Source organism: Oryctolagus cuniculus, chromosome 21, assembly GCF_051225735.1.
Source record: "Oryctolagus cuniculus isolate XC-2025 breed Fujian yellow rabbit chromosome 21, ASM5122573v1, whole genome shotgun sequence".
NCBI classification, from domain to species: Eukaryota; Metazoa; Chordata; class Mammalia; order Lagomorpha; family Leporidae; genus Oryctolagus; species Oryctolagus cuniculus.
Window position 1 is genome coordinate 9,427,550 of NC_142887.1, and position 18,750 is coordinate 9,446,299.

Sequence of the window (18,750 nt, forward strand, 5' to 3'; positions counted from 1 at the left end):
AGAGAGGCCTTGCACAGTCAGGGTTTGGTTTTTTTTTTTCTAAATTCTACTTGGACCTTTCTTCTTTTTTTTTTTTTTTAAGTAAAATTTGCAAACATAACCAACCCTTTGCAATCGCGGTTCAGAGGCATTTGGTGCAGCGACTCGGCTGGTTCCGAGAGGAGGCCCCGGCCCGGGCAGCAGTGCCCCCCGCCCCCCGTCTGTTCCGGGCGTGCTGTGCCATTGGAATCCCACACCGGGGACCTCTCCTGTCGGGGCTCGCGCCGCAGCACCTGTCCGAGGTTCTTGTGCACCGTGCCTGGCCCGGGGCTTTGCTCCTGACCGCGGCGTGCAGAGCCGTGTTGTCTGCACCTGGGCTTCTTCCCTTTGGCCGCTGTGCGCGCTGCCCCGGGGCTCCCTCTTCTCCCGGCTTTCCTGGCGGTCACGTGGGCTCTCTGGTTGGACTTGGTGAGCGGCTGCCCGCCGGTCTCCCCAGCAGGTTTGCCCACATCCAGCAGCAGTGTGCTGGCCGTGCTGGCCGTGCTGGCTGTGCTGGCCATGCTCGGGCTGTGCTGGTGCCATGCGGCGCAGCGGGCACCCTCGTTCTGCAGGGGCTCCAGCCACTGCTCCCTGCTGGGCGGCCCCCTTTTTGTGCAGGGGCTCCTTGGAGCCTCCCAGCACCCTCCAGGGAGTGCTGGTCCTCCCGGGAGTCTGAGAGAGGCTTGCCCAGCCCACACCTCTTCCCCGCGTCCCTGCCTGCCTCAGGTGGGCCTCAGGGAGGCCACTTCTCTGACGGAAGAGACTCTCCTGTACCCACCCATCTGACTGGGTGCCTGCCCCATCCGACCAGGTATCTGCCCCATCTGACTGGGTATTTACCCCATCTGACTGTGTGCCTGCCCCATCTGACTATGTGTCCACCCCATCTGACTGGGCCCACCCCATCTGACTATGTGCCTGCCCCATCTGACTGCTTCATTACTTGGCTTCATTGGTTTTGCACCTTTGGGGGCATTTGGAAGCTGCTCTGCCCCACCCAGGGCTCCGGGTTTGCCGATGCTTTCTGCACAGCCTTCCTCTCGGCTGCCTCTGGGTTCCTGGTAGTCTGCCTCACGGCTACGGGCAGGCTGGGCGTCGTGAGCCCAGAGGAGCCGGGGCCCCTCTCACTCGTGTTGCCCTGCAAGGTGGCAGACCGGGCCTCTGCTGCCTGTGTGGCGTGGGGCCGGTGTCGCGAGCCCTGCGCTTTTCTGCTCCTTGTCGGGCAGAGCGCAGACAGCAGCAGGAAGGGGCGGCCTTCCCGGAGGTGGTGGGGGCTGGGGGGCTCCAGCATGCAGAGCTCAGGGCAGACGAGGTCGGTGCTGGCGACAGTGCAGGGGAAGCCAGTGACGGGGGGCTCAGAGGGGTTCTCGGCCCCATGTCCCCGTGAGGAGGTGAGGCTCGGAGATGCTTGGGAATGCCCAAGGCTGCCCAGCCGGTCCGGAGGGGGCGCAGCGTCCCCACCTGGGCCTCCACTCCCTGGAGGGTGCTGGGAGGCTCCAAGGAGCCCCTGCACAAAAAGGGGGCCGCCCAGCAGGGAGCAGTGGCTGGAGCCCCTGCAGAACGAGGGTGCCCGCTGCGCTGCATGGGACCAGCACAGACCGAGCATGGCCAGCACGGCCAGCATGGCCAGCACAGCCGTCCTGGTGCCGATGGTCCTGTGGGGGCCGCAGTGGGTGACACTGGGGGCTGTCGGCAAGCCGGCCCCTGCTGTGCACCGTTACCTCACTCGGTGCCCACGACGGAGGAGCAAACCGAGGCCCGGCGTGCCTCCGGCCCCTGGCTGCCCAGGCTCGAGGGCAGGATTTGAACCCCGGGAAGGCCCGCCAGGAGCCGGGAGGCTCAGCCGGGGCCCCTGCGCAGCCCGAGCGCCCGAGTGACTCAGAGGAAGCGGGGAGCGGCCTGACTTCCTGCGTGCGGTCGGAGCCCTCCCCTCACGCTCTGCCCGTCCCGCAGCAACAGCTGGAGGAGGAGGCCGCCAAGCCGGCCGAGCCGGAGAAGCCCGTGTCGCCGCCGCCCAGCGAGGCCAAGCACCGGAGCCTCGTGCAGATCATCTACGACGAGAACCGGGTACGTCCCGCCCGCGCGTCCCCGTCGGGGAGGTGGGGGCATGGTGACCCTCCTGCCCAGGCGGATTTGCAGGTGGGCGGCGGGGGGTGGCTGCCGAGTGTGGCTGCTGGGCCCGTGGCTGGGCTGTGGGGCGTGGGGAGCCCCAGGCCCCCTGGCCCCGTGCGAGGGCAGCCGCTCCAGGCCCCGTGTGGAGGGAGTTGCTGGAGCACAGGCAGTCACAGTAGCAGCTCCTGCCCGGCCCCTGCCCGTCAGCCCTTGACAGACAGGCCTGCGAGGGGCTCACAGGCGCCGTTTCCCTTTCACGAATGGAGAAACTGAGGCCCAGAGACGGCGAGTTCCTCGTCCAGGTCACAGAGCTGGGGCTGACGGACCCACGGGGCCTGGAGCAGGCTCTGGGGACCCTGGGAGGGGCTCCATCTTGGGAAGGGGCCGAGGTGCCCGGGCAGGCTATCTCCAGGGCTGCCTGGAGGTGGCACTTGGTGCTGGGGAGGTGGTGAGCTCCCCGTCACCCCCACGAGGCCACGTAGAGCTGGGCTCTGGTGATCTTCGGCAGGACCCACGCGTGCCGGGGTCCCTCCTTTATTTCATGGGTGGGTGAACGGTGGGGGGAGGGGCTGGTCCTTGTCTGAGGGCACAGAGTGACCTCCCGTCCTCCCCCTGCTGTGGCCCCGGCCACCCTTCCTGGCTGTGGTTCTGTGGCCTCTCCCCCGGCTGAATCAGTGCTCGGAGTCCGAGTGGGAGCTGGCGGCATTTGTGGCGGTGCTGGGCCCTCGGTGGCCCACGGGAACGCATGGCAGGAAACTGCCAATCGGCCAGCTGGGCTCTGCCTGCACTCCTGAGGTGGTCATATGGTGCAGGACGAGCGCTGGCCTGCTGGGCTCCTGCGGCCTGTTTGCTCCGGCCGCCCTCCCACACCCCCTTGCCCCGGCTGACTGTAGGAGAGCCAAGGGGCCACGTGTGGCTCAGCGAGATGTCCTGGGTTCGCATCCCATCTGTCCCGCCTCCTGACCCTGTGACCTTGAGCGTTTCGCCAGTCCTCCTGTGCTTCCTGCTCCTTGGCTAAGACGAGATGACATCGGCACGCACCGTGTGCAGCTGCTCCGGGGCTCACGCGGTCACGGCTGCGTGCCCCCGGGCCAGTGCCTGGCACCCAGGAAGTGCCGGCTGGGGCTGTCGTCAGTGTCGCTGGCTCTCTGCTCTTGCTGCTGTCCGTGCGCTGCGCGTTGCATCTCCTCCCGTCCACATCTGTACGCGACGGGTGCCTGCGTCCTCTCCACGTTACTCAGCAAGCTCAGGCTCAGAGGGGGCAGGTGAGCTGCCCGAGACGCCGCAGCAGGTGTGGCGCCAAGACGGAGCTGGCCCTAGGAGCCTGTGGTGTGGGGGACGGCGAGGGTCCCCCAGGTGGCCTCTCCGTGGAGGCCGTGGTGGCCCTGGTCCTGCCGGGCGGCGCACCCTCGGCCTGGCCCTCTGCTCGGAGCCCCTTCCCGCCAGGTCTCTGTCGCCTGCCCCGCTCTGTGCTCAGTGAGGCCCTGCTTAATCCTGGAAGCCTCCCAGGCCCCTCTCCCCTTGCTGGCTGTTGCTCTCCCCATCCCTTGTCCCCCCCCCCCCCCCAGGACAGGCATCGGCTCTCCTGACTTCCTGGAACAGGAGCCCCTTGGGGGCCAGAGCCGTCTGCTGGCCCGGCTGGCCTGGCTGCATCACTGGCACCTGCCAGAGTGCCTGGCGCCGATGCCCGACCCGTGTTTGCTGAGTGGAGGGTGAGAGGCAGGGTCTTCCCAGGCCGTGGGGTGCTGGGGGCCTCCGCCGGGCTGAGCCTCTGCAGACATGGTGGGCAGGGCAGCCAGGACTCACGCCCACCCGCGGGGAGCAGCAGGGGTTCCCTTTAATCCCTCCCACTCCCTTCCCTGCTGGTTCCTGGGAGGGAGGGAGGGCGAGGCCAGCGCCTGGGAAGCGCAGCTCCCCGCCGCGCGCCGCCTCCGGCTCTTCCGGCTCCTCTGAGCCTTCACTCGGTAGGCACGCAGCGCGCACCGGGAGCCGCCGCTATGCTGGGCTTTTCCTGCCAGTGGGAGCGGCACAGCGGGCAGGCAGGTGCCTGCAGACGGCAGTTGGCGCGGGGTCACCGCGCAGCCAAGCCCGGAGGGCCGTGGGGGCCTCCTTTGATCTGCACTGGAAGCTCCTGCCTGGCGTGTAGGTGGAGGGCACACGTGGGCAGCACGGGGAGTTACGGGCGGTGGCCGCGTGGGGCTGCAGCACTTCAGGCAGTGGGTTGACTACCGGGGTGGGCTTCATGGAGGAGGCGGACTCGCGTGAGCTCTGCAGAAATGAGCATGGTTGGGGAGAGGCCGAGGTGGTCCAGCACAGAGATGGAGGCCGGGGCGGGGGTGGTGGGGGGTGGGACCTGCGGCCGCCAGGCCTGCCCTGGCGAGGGGCGAGGACCTGGGACCCTGGCGCGAGCAGCGCCCAGCTCGTCTGCGTCCTGACAGCGACTGCTGAGCCGGGCACTCTGCAGAGCACTCGGGGTCCTGGCGCCCCAAGGCCCAGTCGCCATCCGGGCCTTTCTGGGCAGTGGCCAAGGCCCGCTCCTCACCCCCGGAGTCCTCTGGCAGGTCCCACCCCAGTCCTGCCCCCCTGCCCTGCCCACGCCCCGCACGTGGCTCCCAGACTGCCTGCTCTTCCTGCTCGCTCACCCCCCGGGGTGGGCTCCTGGCCGGGGTTCCGGGCCGTGGGCTCCTCCAGAGACACAGCGGAACCTCTGGGTGAGCGGCTCCTGGAGCCAGGGCGTGCGGCCGGGGGTTCCTGGCGCTGTCCCCGCTGCCTGCTCGCTCAGTGAGGAGCTGGCCTGGGGCTCCCCGGCGGGTGGTGGGGGGCTCTCAGTCCTCCATCCTGGAGGAGGACTGTGTGTGGTTGGCAGGTCAGTATGGGTGTATGTGAGCACGCGTGGGCCTGTGGTTCCTTGTGGGTCTTTGGCACTTGCGTGTACATGTGGACATGTGTGTGTGGCTACCGAGTGCCTGTGTGTACGAGTGAGCACATGTGGGCACACGTGTGTCTGCTTGTGCACCTGTGTCCCTGTGGGCATCGGTACGCAGTCATGTGATGGGCTGACGTATACAGGGGGTGGGCGTGAGGTGGCAGGTGTGGGGCACACATGTGGTTTCTTGTACATTTACACATCATGGCTATGCACGTGGTCGCGTGGGCCACACGCATGGGGACAGGCGTGAGTGGGCCTCAGCTGGGGGCACACATGTCGGATGTTAGGGCGTTTACAGATCTCAGCGTGGGGACCCGGTTGTGTGCCCAGCTCTGTGCAGGTGCCGGGGACCCGGAACGCTGAGGCGCCGGCCGGCGCTAGAGGGCGACCCCAGCCTGAGCCCCTCCCAGTCGGAGAGAGCGTTCCCGAGCGCCCTCTGTGCCAGGCGCTGGTCCCGTGCTCGCGGCTGAGGGCAGAGCCGAGCTCTGGGGGCTGACGTCCCGGGGAGACAGCCTCCGGCAGAGGCACGGCGGGTGCTCTGCGTCCGTCCCGCTGCTCGGCTGCCGCACAGTCGGCCAGGCCAGGGCGAGGGGGTGGTGGGCTGTCCTGGGTGGTCACCGAGGGCCCCTCTGGCTGAGGGCAGGTGGGAGTGGTGTTCCAGGCGCAGCAGCAGCAGGTGCAAAGGCCCGGGGCAGAAGTGGCTGCGGGTGTCTGGGGAGCGGTGTGCGGACAGCAGAGGCCAAGGCCCTGTGAGGGGCTGGGACCCCGGGACCCCGGGACCCCGGCCAGGAGTCTGGATTCCGTCCTGAGCACGCCCGGGTCTGCGGCCTGCGTCCGCGCCGTCCTGCCCTGCCGCCCCCTGAAGGCGGAAAGCGGAAAGCGACAGCACGCGCTGTGTCACTGTTCCTGGCGGAAGGCCTGGGAGCTTGGTACCGGGGTGAGGGGCGGGGGCTGGAGGGACGCAGGCTGAGGATCCGAGGCGCAGGCCCACTGTGGGACGTGCAGCTCTCGTGCCCGGCTGCTCCGGAGTCACCCCTTAGTCCGTGTGAGCAGTTGTTGCTGGTCCCCCAGAGCCTCGCGGTACACACGGACTCCTGTTCACCCCTCAAAACCCAGCTCCCGATTTCTCCTGGCCCTTTTGGAAGAGTGGCCCGTGCCCACCTTGTGCCCCCATGTGCCCCCCACGGACCTATCTCTGCCTGAACCCCACCCTTACCCTTGTCTGCTCCTGGGTCTCTGGACGTCCGTCTCTCCCGGGCTCAATGCCGAATGGGTGCTCAGGAAGTGTTCAGGGAGCCCAGCTCTACTTCGCCCCGTACACTCAGTCCGACTCGGATTCTGACGGCCTCGGCACCCCAGGGTGCTCTGCGGTGACTGTCGGCGGCACCTGCCTCCCTGTGCCGGAGCTGGCCTCAAGCCCAACCCTTGGCTTTCTCCCTTCCTGGAGCCTGCGTACCACAGAGGGACTTCTTCCCTGTATCGTCTTCCTGTGCCTCAGTCTGTCCATCTGTAAAGTGGGACTGCTGCTCGTCTCCGCCTCACGTGGTGCTTGTGTGTGATCATGCGTGCCGTGTGCCACGCGCCCAGTGCTTGGCTCACAGCGGCCACAGTGACGGGGCCGTGGTCGCACAAGCCACCCCTGATTCCGGCCCCCAGCCGCACTCCGAGGATGCTGGTCTCGGGGTTTTGGCTTGCACAAATGGGGCCGAGAGCATGGCTCTGCCTTGGGTGGGCTGGGCCCTGGGCTCTAGGCAGAGGTTGTTCTAGGCCAGCTTGAGCCCACCTACAAACCCACTGTGCAGGGGCCGCCCTGGGCGCCTCCCTCTGCTGGGAGCCCCGGGGCCTCCCCGGCCCGGCGCTGGGCGGTTTCCGTGTGAAGATGGTCCCAGCGCATGACAAACACCTCAGGTCCCCCTGGCTTGGCCGCCGCCGAGTGTGCCGCTCTGGTTTCTCTGCGCAGCCCGCACTGGCCCGGGTCCTGCCCTCTGCCCTCCGCCCCCTGCCCCAGCCACGGGGAAGCCGCCTCCGCCCGCCCAGCCTCCCTGCCCTGTCCAGGCCTCCTGGGAGGGGGGCCTGGTGGTCCCAAGCCGAGGCACAATGGCTGCGTTCAGGGCTGAGGGCCTGGGGCGGGGGCTGGGGCCTGGCCCATTGAGGCGGCAGCCCGGAGTCCTCTCTGCCACAAGTTCCCGTCTTCCTAATAAGTCCCGGGTGGTGAGAGGGGAGGGAGGCGGGGAGGCCCCAGGGCAGCGCAGGCCTCGTCATGTGATTGTGAAACACCGGAATCCTCGAAGGCCCTGCTCCAGCCCTGTCCCCTCCTCCCACCCCTCCCCGCTCCAGCTCGGGATCCCTGCAGGCGACCCAGCCGGCTTCCAGGGCTTCCAGGGCACGGCGGCGGCTTGGGCCTGGCAGGGGGCAGCGCCCACGTCGCCGGCCTGGGGGACTCGGCACGGTGCCAGAAACTCAGCCGGCTTGCTGGGGCCGCCACGGGGTCCCGAGGCCCCCGTGTGCATGGCGCAGCGTGGGGCGGGCCAGGAGGGGGCCGTGGCCCGGCGTGCGGGCTGGCCACTGCCTGCTGCTCCTAGAGGCCTCTGTTTCTAATCTCCTCTCTCTGTGTCTCTCACCGCTCCGCCCCTCCGTCCTGCAGAAGAAGGCCGAGGCTGCGCACCGAATTCTGGAAGGCCTGGGGCCCCAGGTGGAGCTGGTGAGCTGGGGCCCGGGGAGCCGCGTGGGGGCGGGCGGGCAGCAGGTGGGTGAGGAGGGGGAGGAGGGGGAGGAGGGGGAGGAGGGGGAGGAGGAAGTCCGCGGCGCTGCCCGGCACAGGAAGCACTCCCTCCTGATAAGGGCTGCCAGGCCGGGCGGGGGCCGGGCCAGGGGAGGAGCGGTGGCCGAGGGCTCGGCTGGCCGGGCTGCAGGAAGGGGCACGCATCTGTGGTGCGATCGTGGGGCCCAGCCCAGCCCGCAGAGCCCTTGCGCGGACACCACAAGTGGCCTGCAACTCCCAGGTGCACCTCTGGCTCTGTGCCTCAGTTTCCTCGTATGGAAAGTGAGAACAGTGATCCCGCCCGTCCCGTCGGGCCACAGGGAGGTTTGCTGAGTGGCTTTCTGTGCGCTGCCTGCCGTGGCCGTGAGTGCTGGGCAGCTGTCGCTCCCTTTACTCTCACGGCCGTGGTGGGTGCACCGCAGGGCCGCGGTGGAGCTGGAGCGCAGACCCGGGCCTCCTGGAGCCTGGCTGGGGGCAGCGGCAGGCACCGGCCTCAGCCCTGGGAGCCCCGCCCAAGCCCCGCCTGCCTGTGCTGTCGGGTGAGCGGGTGCCGGGGTGGGCGGGCCTGGAGCCTCTGGGTGCTCGTGGGGCATCGGTACCATGTCAGGTCTTCAGAGCCCAGTTCTGAACTCACTGCCCAGGTGAGAGGCCGGGGGACGGGTCTCAGCCGCCAGGACCTCAGTTTCGTGGTGAGCAGTCGGCAGCGTGGGGCTGTTTGCCCGTTTTGTGCAGGAGAGCTGCCCCCAGTACTGGCCACTGGGGAGCAGTGAGCTGCTGGCCCCCAGACCTGCTCAGGAGGCAGAGATGGACGGCAGGTGCTGCCCCTCTCTCCCTGGCTGGACTTCCCACCAGGACTCAGCCGGGGCTGGGCTGGGGCACTGGCTCCTCGCGCTGGGCTGGCCCCAGTCCCGGCTTCGTTGGGACGCCGTGCACGTGGCACACAATGCCCCCAGTGGCTGTAAGCAGCCACCACCTCAGGTGCCTGTCTCCACCGCAGGCCTCTGTGTGCGGACCCCCCCCCCGCCCGGCAGCATTGGTGTTACCTGGGCCAGGGTCTCCAGGTTGTCCCCTGGCGGGCAGACTGGGCCTTCCCTCTGGTCGGTGGCCCCCTCCTGTGCATGGGCCACGTATTGTGCGTCTCCTACTCCTCGGGTGCCGGGCACGCAACCGCCCTGGGCTGGGCGTGGTTTCTGCGTGGACGGGCGTTTCGCCCTGGGCCAGGTGCCCGGCAGTGCATGGCCGGGCCACGTGGCGGCACCGTGTCTGCCTCGTGAGCAGCCTGGCTGGCTGTCCCATTTTTCCGTTCCCACCAGGGAGCTGCTGCTTGCCTCAGTTTCCCCTTTTGCCAGATGCGGGCAGCAGGGCCGGGTGGTTGAGGCTGAGGGTGAGCCGCTGCTTGCCCGTGGGGACCTGGCTCCCCTGGGGACTCGAGTCACAGTGGCCTGACCCTGCGGAAGGTGGCTTGGCTGTCCCCCGTCCGCGGGCGTGTGGGGACTGGCCACTGGTCCCACGGGGCTGCTGTGGTTGGGTGTCCCTCGGGCAGGGAGGGGCCCGGAAACCATGGCCCCCTCCCCACACTTCTGCTGTTCAGAAGTCAACCTTCCTAAAGGGCCGCAGGCCTGGACATGGCATCCTTGGCGGCCGAGCACCAGGACGCTCGTTGGCTGGGGCCTCGGCCACCCTCCCTCCAGGGCCCGGCTCGCAGGAAGGACGCAGCCAGTGCCTCTGTCCCATGGCCAGGTCGTTGGCCAGGTCGTTGCCCAGGGCGTCAAGGTCGCAAAGAAAGGAATCATAAGTTAAAGAGCAGAAGGGCCATTCCCCCGGTTCTCCCTCGCCTGCCCCTTGCTCCGTCTCCGGGGCCTGCTGGGGTCAGAGCTGGAGGCCCGTGAGTCTCAGGGGCCCGAGGGGAGGCAGGGCTTGAGGGATGGGGCCCGCTGAGCCCGTCGGGAGGGGGCGTCTGCTGGCCTCGAGCCCTGTAGCCCCCAGACTCCCCCAGACTTTGCGGGGGAGAAGGGACCCGTGTTCAGCTGCGAGGCAGCCACGTTTGTGGTGTCTGGTGGCTTGGCGCCCTTTGGTGGGGACGGAAGGGACTCACAGGACGGGGCACCGTGGCTGAGGCCTTGCCCGTTTTCTGGGCCTCAGAGAGGGCAGTGTCTTGTCGTGGTCACACAGCAAGCGACGAGGGGCGGGGTGTGGCCAGGCACACAGTGTGTCCAAGGCGGGACAACTCAGGGTTGCACTCACTGCAGGGGCCCCTGTGTGTGCCCCCCACCACCCCCCCGGCCTGGTGGGGCTGGCCTGGTGCTGCTCACCCAGGGGCTGGGGTCTCGGGCTGCAGATTCCTTGCACTCATGGCCTGCGGCGTGGCCAGGGGCACTGCCAAGGCGAGGCTTCCTGGGGCCCCCCCGGCTCCTGCCCACGGGCGCAGTCCCTGTGTGAGAGCTTCGGTGGAATTTGTACCGCAGGGGCGGCGGCAGCCAGGGCCATGGGGAGGCCCCGCCCCCGTGCAGCCCCGACTCTGCCGGCCACCCCTCGGTCCCTGCTGCAGCTGGGGTGGGCGGAGGGTGTGCTCAGAGCGGCCGGCCCCTCTGCTTTGAGTCATCCGCTTCCTTCCTGTGCGGAGGAGTTATTTTAAGCATGTGGTGTCACTGCGGGGTTGAGGCCGGGGCTGACGCCTCTGTTGCTGCCCGCCGTCCACCTGGCCCTGCCGGCTCTCTCCGTCACCGCGGCTGGCTGGAGGTCAGGGCCATGGCGCTCCCCGCCTGAGTCACGGCGGGGCCTGCCCCTGCCCCGGGCTGCACGCCGCCAGTGCCCTCGGTGTGCCCTCAGAGAGGGCCAGGGACAGCCCGGGGCCTCCCCGTCCCCAGGGCAGCCCCACTCAGGAGGGGGCTCAGAGTGGCCTTGCGGCCACGGTGTTGGCTCCTGCCCCTGGTGCCAATGCAGCCCTTGGCCCGGGGAGCTGCCTAGCCTCCGTGCAGCCCTGTGCAGAGGGCGAGGTGGGGCTGGGGGACCGTGTGGGCCCTGGTCCCACCCCCTGGCCACACTGTGCCTGCTGGAGTTGAGTCACTGCCCCTCTCCATGCCCTGGCTGCTTTGGGGGCCGTGTCCAGGATGGAGCAGAGCATCTGGGCTCGGTGGGGCCCCAGCCTGGCTTGCCTGGGGGAGGGGCCGTGCACCTGCAGGGTGCTCCCGGGTCTTCCCCTTGAGCCACTGCGAGGGGCCGCTTGCTCCATCAGGACCCTGCTGGCTGCCTGGAAGCCCTGGGTCTCCTTTCTCTGGCCCTTCCTATGCAATGGAAGCCCGGGCCCCCTGCCCAGCCCGCCGAGGTCTTTCCACCCTGTCCTGGCTCCTGCGGCCAACTCGAACTCTTTAAAACCCAAACAAGGCCAAGTCACTACCAAGTCTGAGTTTCTGGGTGACTCAGCAAGGCAGGTGCTCTGGCCTGTGCCCCTTTTCCAGATGAGGACACTGAGGCCCTGGGCTTGGAGGCCCTTGTCGGACCTGGCCTGTGAACCAGGGCTCGGCTGTGCCGCGCTTGGGGCCGGGTCTTTGTTCTGCTGGCCTGAGTCAGCCAGGGTGGGGGCTGGGCATCTTCCCAGGGCCCTGGGGCTCCTGAGGCTGGACGTCAGCCCTCAGGGGCCAGCAGCCCCCTGCAGCGGTGTCTCCCCGGGGGCCGTGCCCTGGGTCTGACCACAGGCTCTCTGCTCTCCACTTTCACTTCTCCTTTCCTGTTCAGCCCCACGGTGGGGGTGGGCAATCCTTGCCCCACTTCGGCCGAGCACCTGGGGCGGGCAGCATGACCCAGTGCGGGGAGAATCCCTCCCTGGCAGCACTGGGTGACGTCGGCTCGAGAGAGGAGCTGGGCCCGGAGCTCAGCGGTCAGTCACGAGGTGGGGACCTCACCATCACCATCCACGGCTGCCGAGGCCCACCTGCCCATGGAGGACCAGGACTGGGTGTGGGGCTGGGAAGGGGTGGGGCCTGGGGTCCCAGTGCCCGGGTGGCCCTGGCCGAGCGGCGGGGAAAGGCTCCAGGGTGGGCCTCCTGTGTCCCTTCTCGGCCCTGCCCAGAGGCCCAGGACGCTGCGTCGCTCTTTCCCGTTCTCGAGCTCCCACACCCTGTACCTGTCCACCGCGCCGCTGCAGCGTGCGTGGGCGAGAGAGTGTACCATCCGCCCCCCCGCCGGCGCTGGGGTTGAGAGGGGACCCGCCCTCGAGCTCGGGTCTTGCAGCCTGGGCCATGAGTTAACTCCCCACCTGGGCAGTGGATGACCCTTGAGCCAGGGCTCCTGTTGTGTCACGGGGCAGCAGCCACGTTTGCTCCCTCCCCTGCGTGGACTCCGGCTGAGTGACTCTGTGGACACAGCTCAGCACACCTGGCCTCACTGCTGGCCTCAAGGTGGCCGCTGCGCTGGGCCCCATGGTGGCTCTAGCTTGGCGGGGAGAAGCAGAAAGGCAGGACTCGAAGCCCCGGCCAGGGAGTGGGTGGACGTGGGTGGCGTGCCGGAGCGCAGCTCTGTGGATGTGGGCACCCTCAGCTAGAAAGTGGTGGGGCCAGCGTTTGGCCAACTGCTGTGCTGGGTCCCTGCTCACAGCCCGTGGCTTTGAGGCCCTGGGGAACTCACTCCGGCCCTCATGCTGCTGTCCAGCCCGGTCCTCGTGGTGTTGCAGCTGTGAGCCAGGACGAGCTCCAGGCCCTTAGTGGTGCCTGTGGCAGGGGTGTCCAGCTGGCTCCTGTCTCCTGTGGTGCCCGGGGCGTGTGTGGGGGCCAGGTGAGGGTGCAGGCCCCTCCCACTGTGGCTCTGGGCTCCCCAGACGTGGCCGGGTTCTGGACTTCATCTTCGCTGGGCAGGAGGGTGCAGCCACACCTCACAGGGTTTGGGCAGGGCAGGGGGTCTCCATGGTGCCTCGAGACAGATCCGGTGGCTGGGGTTGACCCCGGGGGAAGTGTGGGCTGCGGCTCTTTCCAGGCCAGCACTGCCCAGCACCCCGCAGGGCAGCCACCATGGCGGCGCCCACACAATGCCCCGTGTTCCTGCTCACAGAGGTTGGCGGGCAGCCCGACGCTCAGCCCCGCAGATGTGCCCTGGTGCCTGGGCCTTGAGCCCCGCAGCTGGGGCTGCCTGGCCCCTGCCCACGCTCCCGCCCGCTCTGACATGCCTCTCTGTCTCGCCCTGCAGCCACTGTACAACCAGCCCTCCGACACCCGGCAGTACCATGAGAACATCAAAATGTGAGTGCTGGCGGCGCCGTGGGGCTGGGGGGTGGGGCGGGAGCTCTGGGCCAGGCAGGGTCTGGGATGGGGCTCCGCAGACCGGGTGCAGGGGTGCAGGGGTGCGAGTGGTCCCGTGAGGCTTCAGGAGACAGACATTGCGCTGGGGAGGTGGAGCGTGGGCATCCGCGTCCCGACCGGGTGGACGGGAGCCAGCCAAGGTGCTGGGGTCCCATGGACACCTACACGGGGACACAGCCCTGCTGGGGCAGCTAGCAGCCCTGACACAGGCCCAGAGGCCGATGTATCCCAGGGACAAGAGTCCCCATCGCGCGGATACTGGGAGGGGAAGGAGAGGTAAGTGCCGCGGCCGGCACCAGGGCTGTGCTAGGCACGGGGCGCTGCGGGGGTGGGGGGGTGCCGGGAGTGGGCTGGTGTTCTCCGGGGATGCATTAGTGGGCGCGGTCTGCTCGGCTGTGGAAGGGGTGTGACGTCATGTGGTCAGACAGGAAGCTGCGGTCAGAGGGGCTACGTTGGCCCGTGAGGAGCACGTGGCTGTGCACGGGGCGGAGGTGAGCGGGAGCCAGGCTGGTTCGCCGTCCGAGTGTCCCGGGCCGGTCACTGAGGGCACAGGCGTTCGCCTGCTCCTGGAAGAGCAGTGCTTGGTGGTCAGTGGTCAGTGGTCGGTGCAGCCCGCCTGGTGATCCCAGCTGCTGTGCATGCTCCCAACCCCCCGTGAGGGCCCAGGGCTGTAGTGGGAGTGACCCGACCCTACAGGCGTGGGTGACCGGCCCAGCCACACTCCCAGCGATGGCCAGGGCAACCTGGAGACTGGCCTAGGGGCTTTTGGGCCCCGAGCCCCTGCCACAGAGGCCTTGTGGGGTCAGTGGCACTGCCGTTCTCAGCTGCGGCCAGGAAGGGGTCTCAGGTATGGGGCGGGAGGCCTGTGTGGGATGCTGTCCACGTCAGCCCCTCCCCCGACATCCTAGGCGGGTTCTAGCACTTTAAGGGAGTGGTGTTTTCAATGGAATAATGTGAGTGATCTCTAGAAATAAGACAGCACGGAGTCCAAGTGAGAGTGGAGTAAGACACCCACATGGGTGACAGCGGGTCCAGCAGATGGGACCAGACTTGGGTGGGGTAGCACAGAACCACTTGCGTCCCATAATCCTCCCCGCAGAGGGGTGTTTGCCCCGTGCTGGATCCCAGGAGTCGTGTCCTAGGGTAAGCCCGGCTCGCTCTGCGGCAAGTGGGCCAGTGCGTGGGGGAGCAGCACACCTCTAAGGGAGTGTCTTGAACTGCCCGGTCCTCGGCGTGAGGGGCAGCGTGGTCGTCCTCAGCTCAGTCGCTTGCAAAGTCTCCACGAGGCGTGGGGACGGCGCAGGGGCGGCTGAGGGGAGTCTCGGGCCGAGCAGCGGCAGCCGTGTGGGCCTCTAGGGCAGCCGCGGCCTAGCAGGTGGAACGGGCTGTGCAGAAGGCCTGGGGCTGTGTGGCCAGGGCGGGGTGGGCTGGACCTCGTGGACCAGCTAGAAGGCTGGGATTGTGAGTTAGCTGTGCCGCGGAGGCCGGGAGGGAGGCTTGTTCCAGCAGGCGGTGGCGCAAGCGGCCACCCGGGGAGAGGACCTGGGCAGGGGCTATGGGGAGGGCCCTGCAGGAGCTGCTGGGGGTGAGGTGTGGAGGGCGAGGGCCGGGAGGACCAGGGAGGTCAGGGTCGCTGTGTGGGAGGGGGAGCCAAGACGAGGGCAGCCAGGTTGGGGGACACCAGCCAGGGTTGCGAGCGGCCGGAGGCTGGGTGCCTGAAGACGTCTCTGAAGTGTGTGGGGGATGCCCCATTCATGCCACCCCAGTGTGGCCGCTGCTGGGGCCGGGGGCAGCGAGGCCTGGGGCTGGGCTCAGAGGGCTCTGGTCTTCGAGACTGTGTTGTGGCCCTGGAATCGCTCTGCCCAAGTCCTTGTAGGAGGTCGCTTGCTCCCAGTGTCCCAGTGTGTGAAATGCGTACGTGGGGATTTGGCAGTCACCGTCTGCCCCCGTGTGCCGAGCCCAGGGCCGGCCCAGAGCAGGTGCGCATGGCTTTGCGGCTAAGGGATGGGACCCACAGGGCTGCAGAGCCGGTGGTCCCACAGGTATTTATGAGGTCTGTGCCTGCCGGCGCTGTCCTGATGTCTCCGTGTGTGGGGGACACCATGTGGCCTGTGCGGTGTGACAGCTGTGACAGGGTCGGCGGCTCGCGTCCCCGGGCTGCTCCGTGGGCTCTGCTGCCACTGCTGTGATTGCGCTGAGGTGGGGGTGGTCCCTCCCCCGGGACTTCGCCTGTCACTTTAATTTCTCTGTGTCTGCGCGCAGGCCCTGGAGCTAAAGTTAATTTCACGCCTGGCTTCCTGCGGTGCGGGTGGCGGGTGGCAGGACATGTGGGAGTCACCTGTGCTCGCTGCCGGCGCCTGGGCTCTCGCTGTGTGGGCACCTGCTGCGGGGCCCCGGGGAGGGACGGGTGTGGGCCCCCACCCGGCGCCCTGTGCAGCCCAAACATGATCCCGTGAAGGGGGCCGGGGCTCAGGCCTGGGGCCACTGCCAGTTCTGGCCATAAGCTCAGCCTCCCTGGCCAGGCCCAGCCCTGCACTCCTGTGGGCCGGCGGCCGGCGGCCAGTCAGGACCCGGGCCCGTGGTCCACAGGTCCCCTGTGTGCTGCCTAGGAGGTCCGCGGCACCAGGGCGCTTCCCCAGGGTCACAGAGCCCGCCCCGGCCCAGCGGACCTGCTCCTGTCCTTGTCCCCTCGTCCTGCCCCAGTGTGGATGGCAAGACGGCGCATCCCGCCAGGAGGCGCTGTGTCACAGCCTGGTTCTGCAGGACCCCGGAGCGCCCCGTGCACGCGCTCGCCCGGTGCCTCCCACTGCTGCTCTGCCGGCCCCTGCCGGGCCCTCGCCGACACTTCTGGACAGAAAGCTCGGCCAGAATATCGTCCACAATAAGCTGTTTGCATCTCTGTTGCCAGAACGCTGCTTGGAACAAAATAAACACTCAAAAGTGTTTGCCAGGAGAATGTTAAACAAGCGGACCTCAGCCAGGAGTCGAGGGCGCTGCAGACCCAGATGGACGCCGCCAGGGGCGGGGAGGAAAGTTAGCGAGGGGCTGGAGTAGGGAGTGGTGGGGACTGTGGTGACCGAGAGCTCAGGCCCTTGGGGGGTGGTCCAGACCTCAGATCCCAGCCTGTGGCCCTGAAGGGGGTGGCCGATCGTCTGGTGTTTTGAGAGAAGTCTGGAGTTGGGCTTTAAGTGCTGGCAAAGGGTACAGGTTTTCTAGAAAGCACTGCAGTCCAAACACTGGTGCTGGCCAGCGCCGGCGCCCGGTGCCAGCTGCAGCCTGCGGACCTGACATCTGTCCCCTTTGGCAGTGGCAGGCGGTCTCCGGGTGCCAGGCACCGTGCTCGCTCTGGAAGGAAGCTCGGATCAGCCGGGGAGAATCTGCGCCCTGTGGTTGCTGCCCGTGGCAGTGAGTGGCTGCCACGGGCAGGACTGTGTGGGTGCCGGACCGCGTGGGCCTTTTGTGGAAGACTGAGGTGCCGGGCCGTTCCTGGGGCTGCTGCCCGTGCCATACACTGGGTGACCCAGCGTCCTCGGATGGTCGGGGCCAGGATTCCGGGCTGGGCAGGCCCCAGGGCGCTCCCTGCTCACCTGCCTCGGGGTCCACGGCTTTCCTGGCGGTCCGCGTATTGCCGCGGCCTCACTGTCCCCATCGCCCCCCACTTCCCATGGCGCCGTCCTCACCAGTCTGTGCCCCAGATTTCCCTTCTAGATTTTTTTTTTTAGATAAAATTCTTTATGTGTTTCCTTTTAATTGGAAAGCAGGCAGAGACAGAGACAGAAATAGATCTTCCATCTACTGGTTCTCTCCCCAAATGCCTGCCACAGCCAGGCTGGGCCCGGCAGAACCAGGAGCCTGGAAGGCCATCCTTGTGGGCGGCGGGGCCCAAGCATGCGAGCCGTCACCTGCCGCCTCCCAGCGGGGACGAGGGCGGACTCCAGTGCCCACCCTACAGAGGTTTCCCCTCTGTAGGTCCCCGTGCCCGCCTTGTCTCGCTTGCCTTGCTGAAGGTCCTGTTTCCCAGTGAGCTCCCGCCTGGAGCGGCCGGGGGTGACGTGAGTCCTAGTGGGGTAGGCGGCAGGAGCCCGCGGCATCGGAAGTGAATGGCATCTGTCCTCACCGTGCGTTTTGGGTTTCTGCCCTGCACGTCTGGAGAGCTGCAAACGGAGTGCAGCAAACTCCCGCGGAGCCTGCGGCCGTCCTACGTGCCCAGGAGACGCCCCCGACACAGCAGCCCAACCGCAGGCGTGCTTGGCGTTTGCCAGGCTTTCTGCTAACATCCGCTCCCCGAGCCAAGATGCCACCTGGGTTCCCACGTGGCGCCGAGTCCCTGTGTCCTGGCCTGTGGCCGTGTCTTGTTTGTCAGGATTTCGAGTGGGGTCAGGCTGGTCAGGGTCTTGTTGGGGGCCGCCCCGGAGGTCTGGTGGTGTTTTGTGCAGCGAGATGGGGTGGGTGTGTGGGGGCGTTGGGGAAGAAGGCTGTACCTGGGGCATGGCGCCATCCACCCAGTCGCTGGCTGTGGCTGTGTCTGCCGGGGACCCCTCCTGGGCCCTGGCCCTGGTGCGGGGAGAGCGGAACTGAGCCTCCTGGAGGCCCGAGGGGAGCCCTTTGCAGGCTGTGCTGGGGCCGCCTCCCCTGCCCCCGTGACTCGGGTGCTGTCAGGTACCTGGAGGCCGTGCGGCCTCCCCGTCTCCTTACAATCTCCACGGCCGCCCTCGGCGCGCGGCCCGGCCACGGCAGCCGCGGTTTCTCTCCGGGTTCCCTGGGCATCTCTTCGTTGGGCCTGGGGGGACGTTTCCCCTCCCCCATTGATTTGTGCAGTCGTTTGTTTACATCAGCGTGGACGCGCGCCTCGTGTTACTCTGGTCCGCGATCCGGGACGAGCGCCGTCCATCCTGCCTCCCAGGCCGTCCCAGCTCGACAGGCGCGCGCTGCAGGTCGGCTCCTGTCCCTTGGCTGTGTTTGCCTCCCCGCGTTTCTCCAGCTCTTTACTTGGAGAGGCTCTGGGCTCCTCGTGCGGGCTGCTGGCCGGGTCCAGGAGTCCGCCATAGAAACGGAGACCTCGCGGTGGAGAGCCGAGCCAGCGCGCTCACGCTGCTGCCAGCGCCGCATCTGCACCCTCTCGGCTCCCTGTCTTTTGCATGAAAGTCCAAACCCTGTCCTGCGTCCACGCTCACCGCCCTGCCCAGTCGGCCTCGCTGACGTGGCTTGTGGAGCCAGCGTGTGCACGTCTGCCTGGCAGCTGTGCTGAGCCCGTCCCGCCGCAGGGCCTTTGCACTTGCTGTGCCGCCCTCTGCATCCAGGTCCCTCCCTGCGGCCCTCCTGGGGTCCTGGAGCTCAGCTCCCGGCTGTCTCCTGGAGGCCCCGGCACCTGACCCCAGTGCTGGGCACTCTGCAGCCCACCCTGCTCGATTCTCCACCCCTCCCCCAGGCTCCCCAACCCAATGTTCTCCCCGTCTCTCTAGGCACCCCATCTTCCAGCCTCCCCCCACCACCGCTGGTCTCTGCAGCATGCCCCCATCTCTCCATCCCTCTCCCTGTCTCTCCAGCCCACCCCCTGGTCTCTGCAGCCCACCACCCCTTGCTTTCTCCAGCCTTTCCCCCTCCCCAGTTTCTCCAGCCCACCCCTCCCCTAACTCCAG

General features: G+C 68.0%; 1 protein-coding gene across 39 annotated transcripts in view; it reads left to right on the forward strand.

Annotated features, from left to right (window-relative positions):
- Positions 1–18,750, forward strand: part of NCOR2 (nuclear receptor corepressor 2) — a 160,757-nt gene that overhangs the window by 69,986 nt on the left and 72,021 nt on the right. For all 39 annotated transcript variants that reach the window (XM_070066061.2, XM_070066057.2, XM_070066071.2 and 36 more), the window contains 3 exons: positions 1,972–2,085; positions 7,704–7,760; positions 12,999–13,051. In XM_070066061.2, coding sequence (XP_069922162.2) covers positions 1,972–2,085; positions 7,704–7,760; positions 12,999–13,051 — 224 coding nt within the window. The remainder of the gene's footprint in view (positions 1–1,971; positions 2,086–7,703; positions 7,761–12,998; positions 13,052–18,750) is intronic.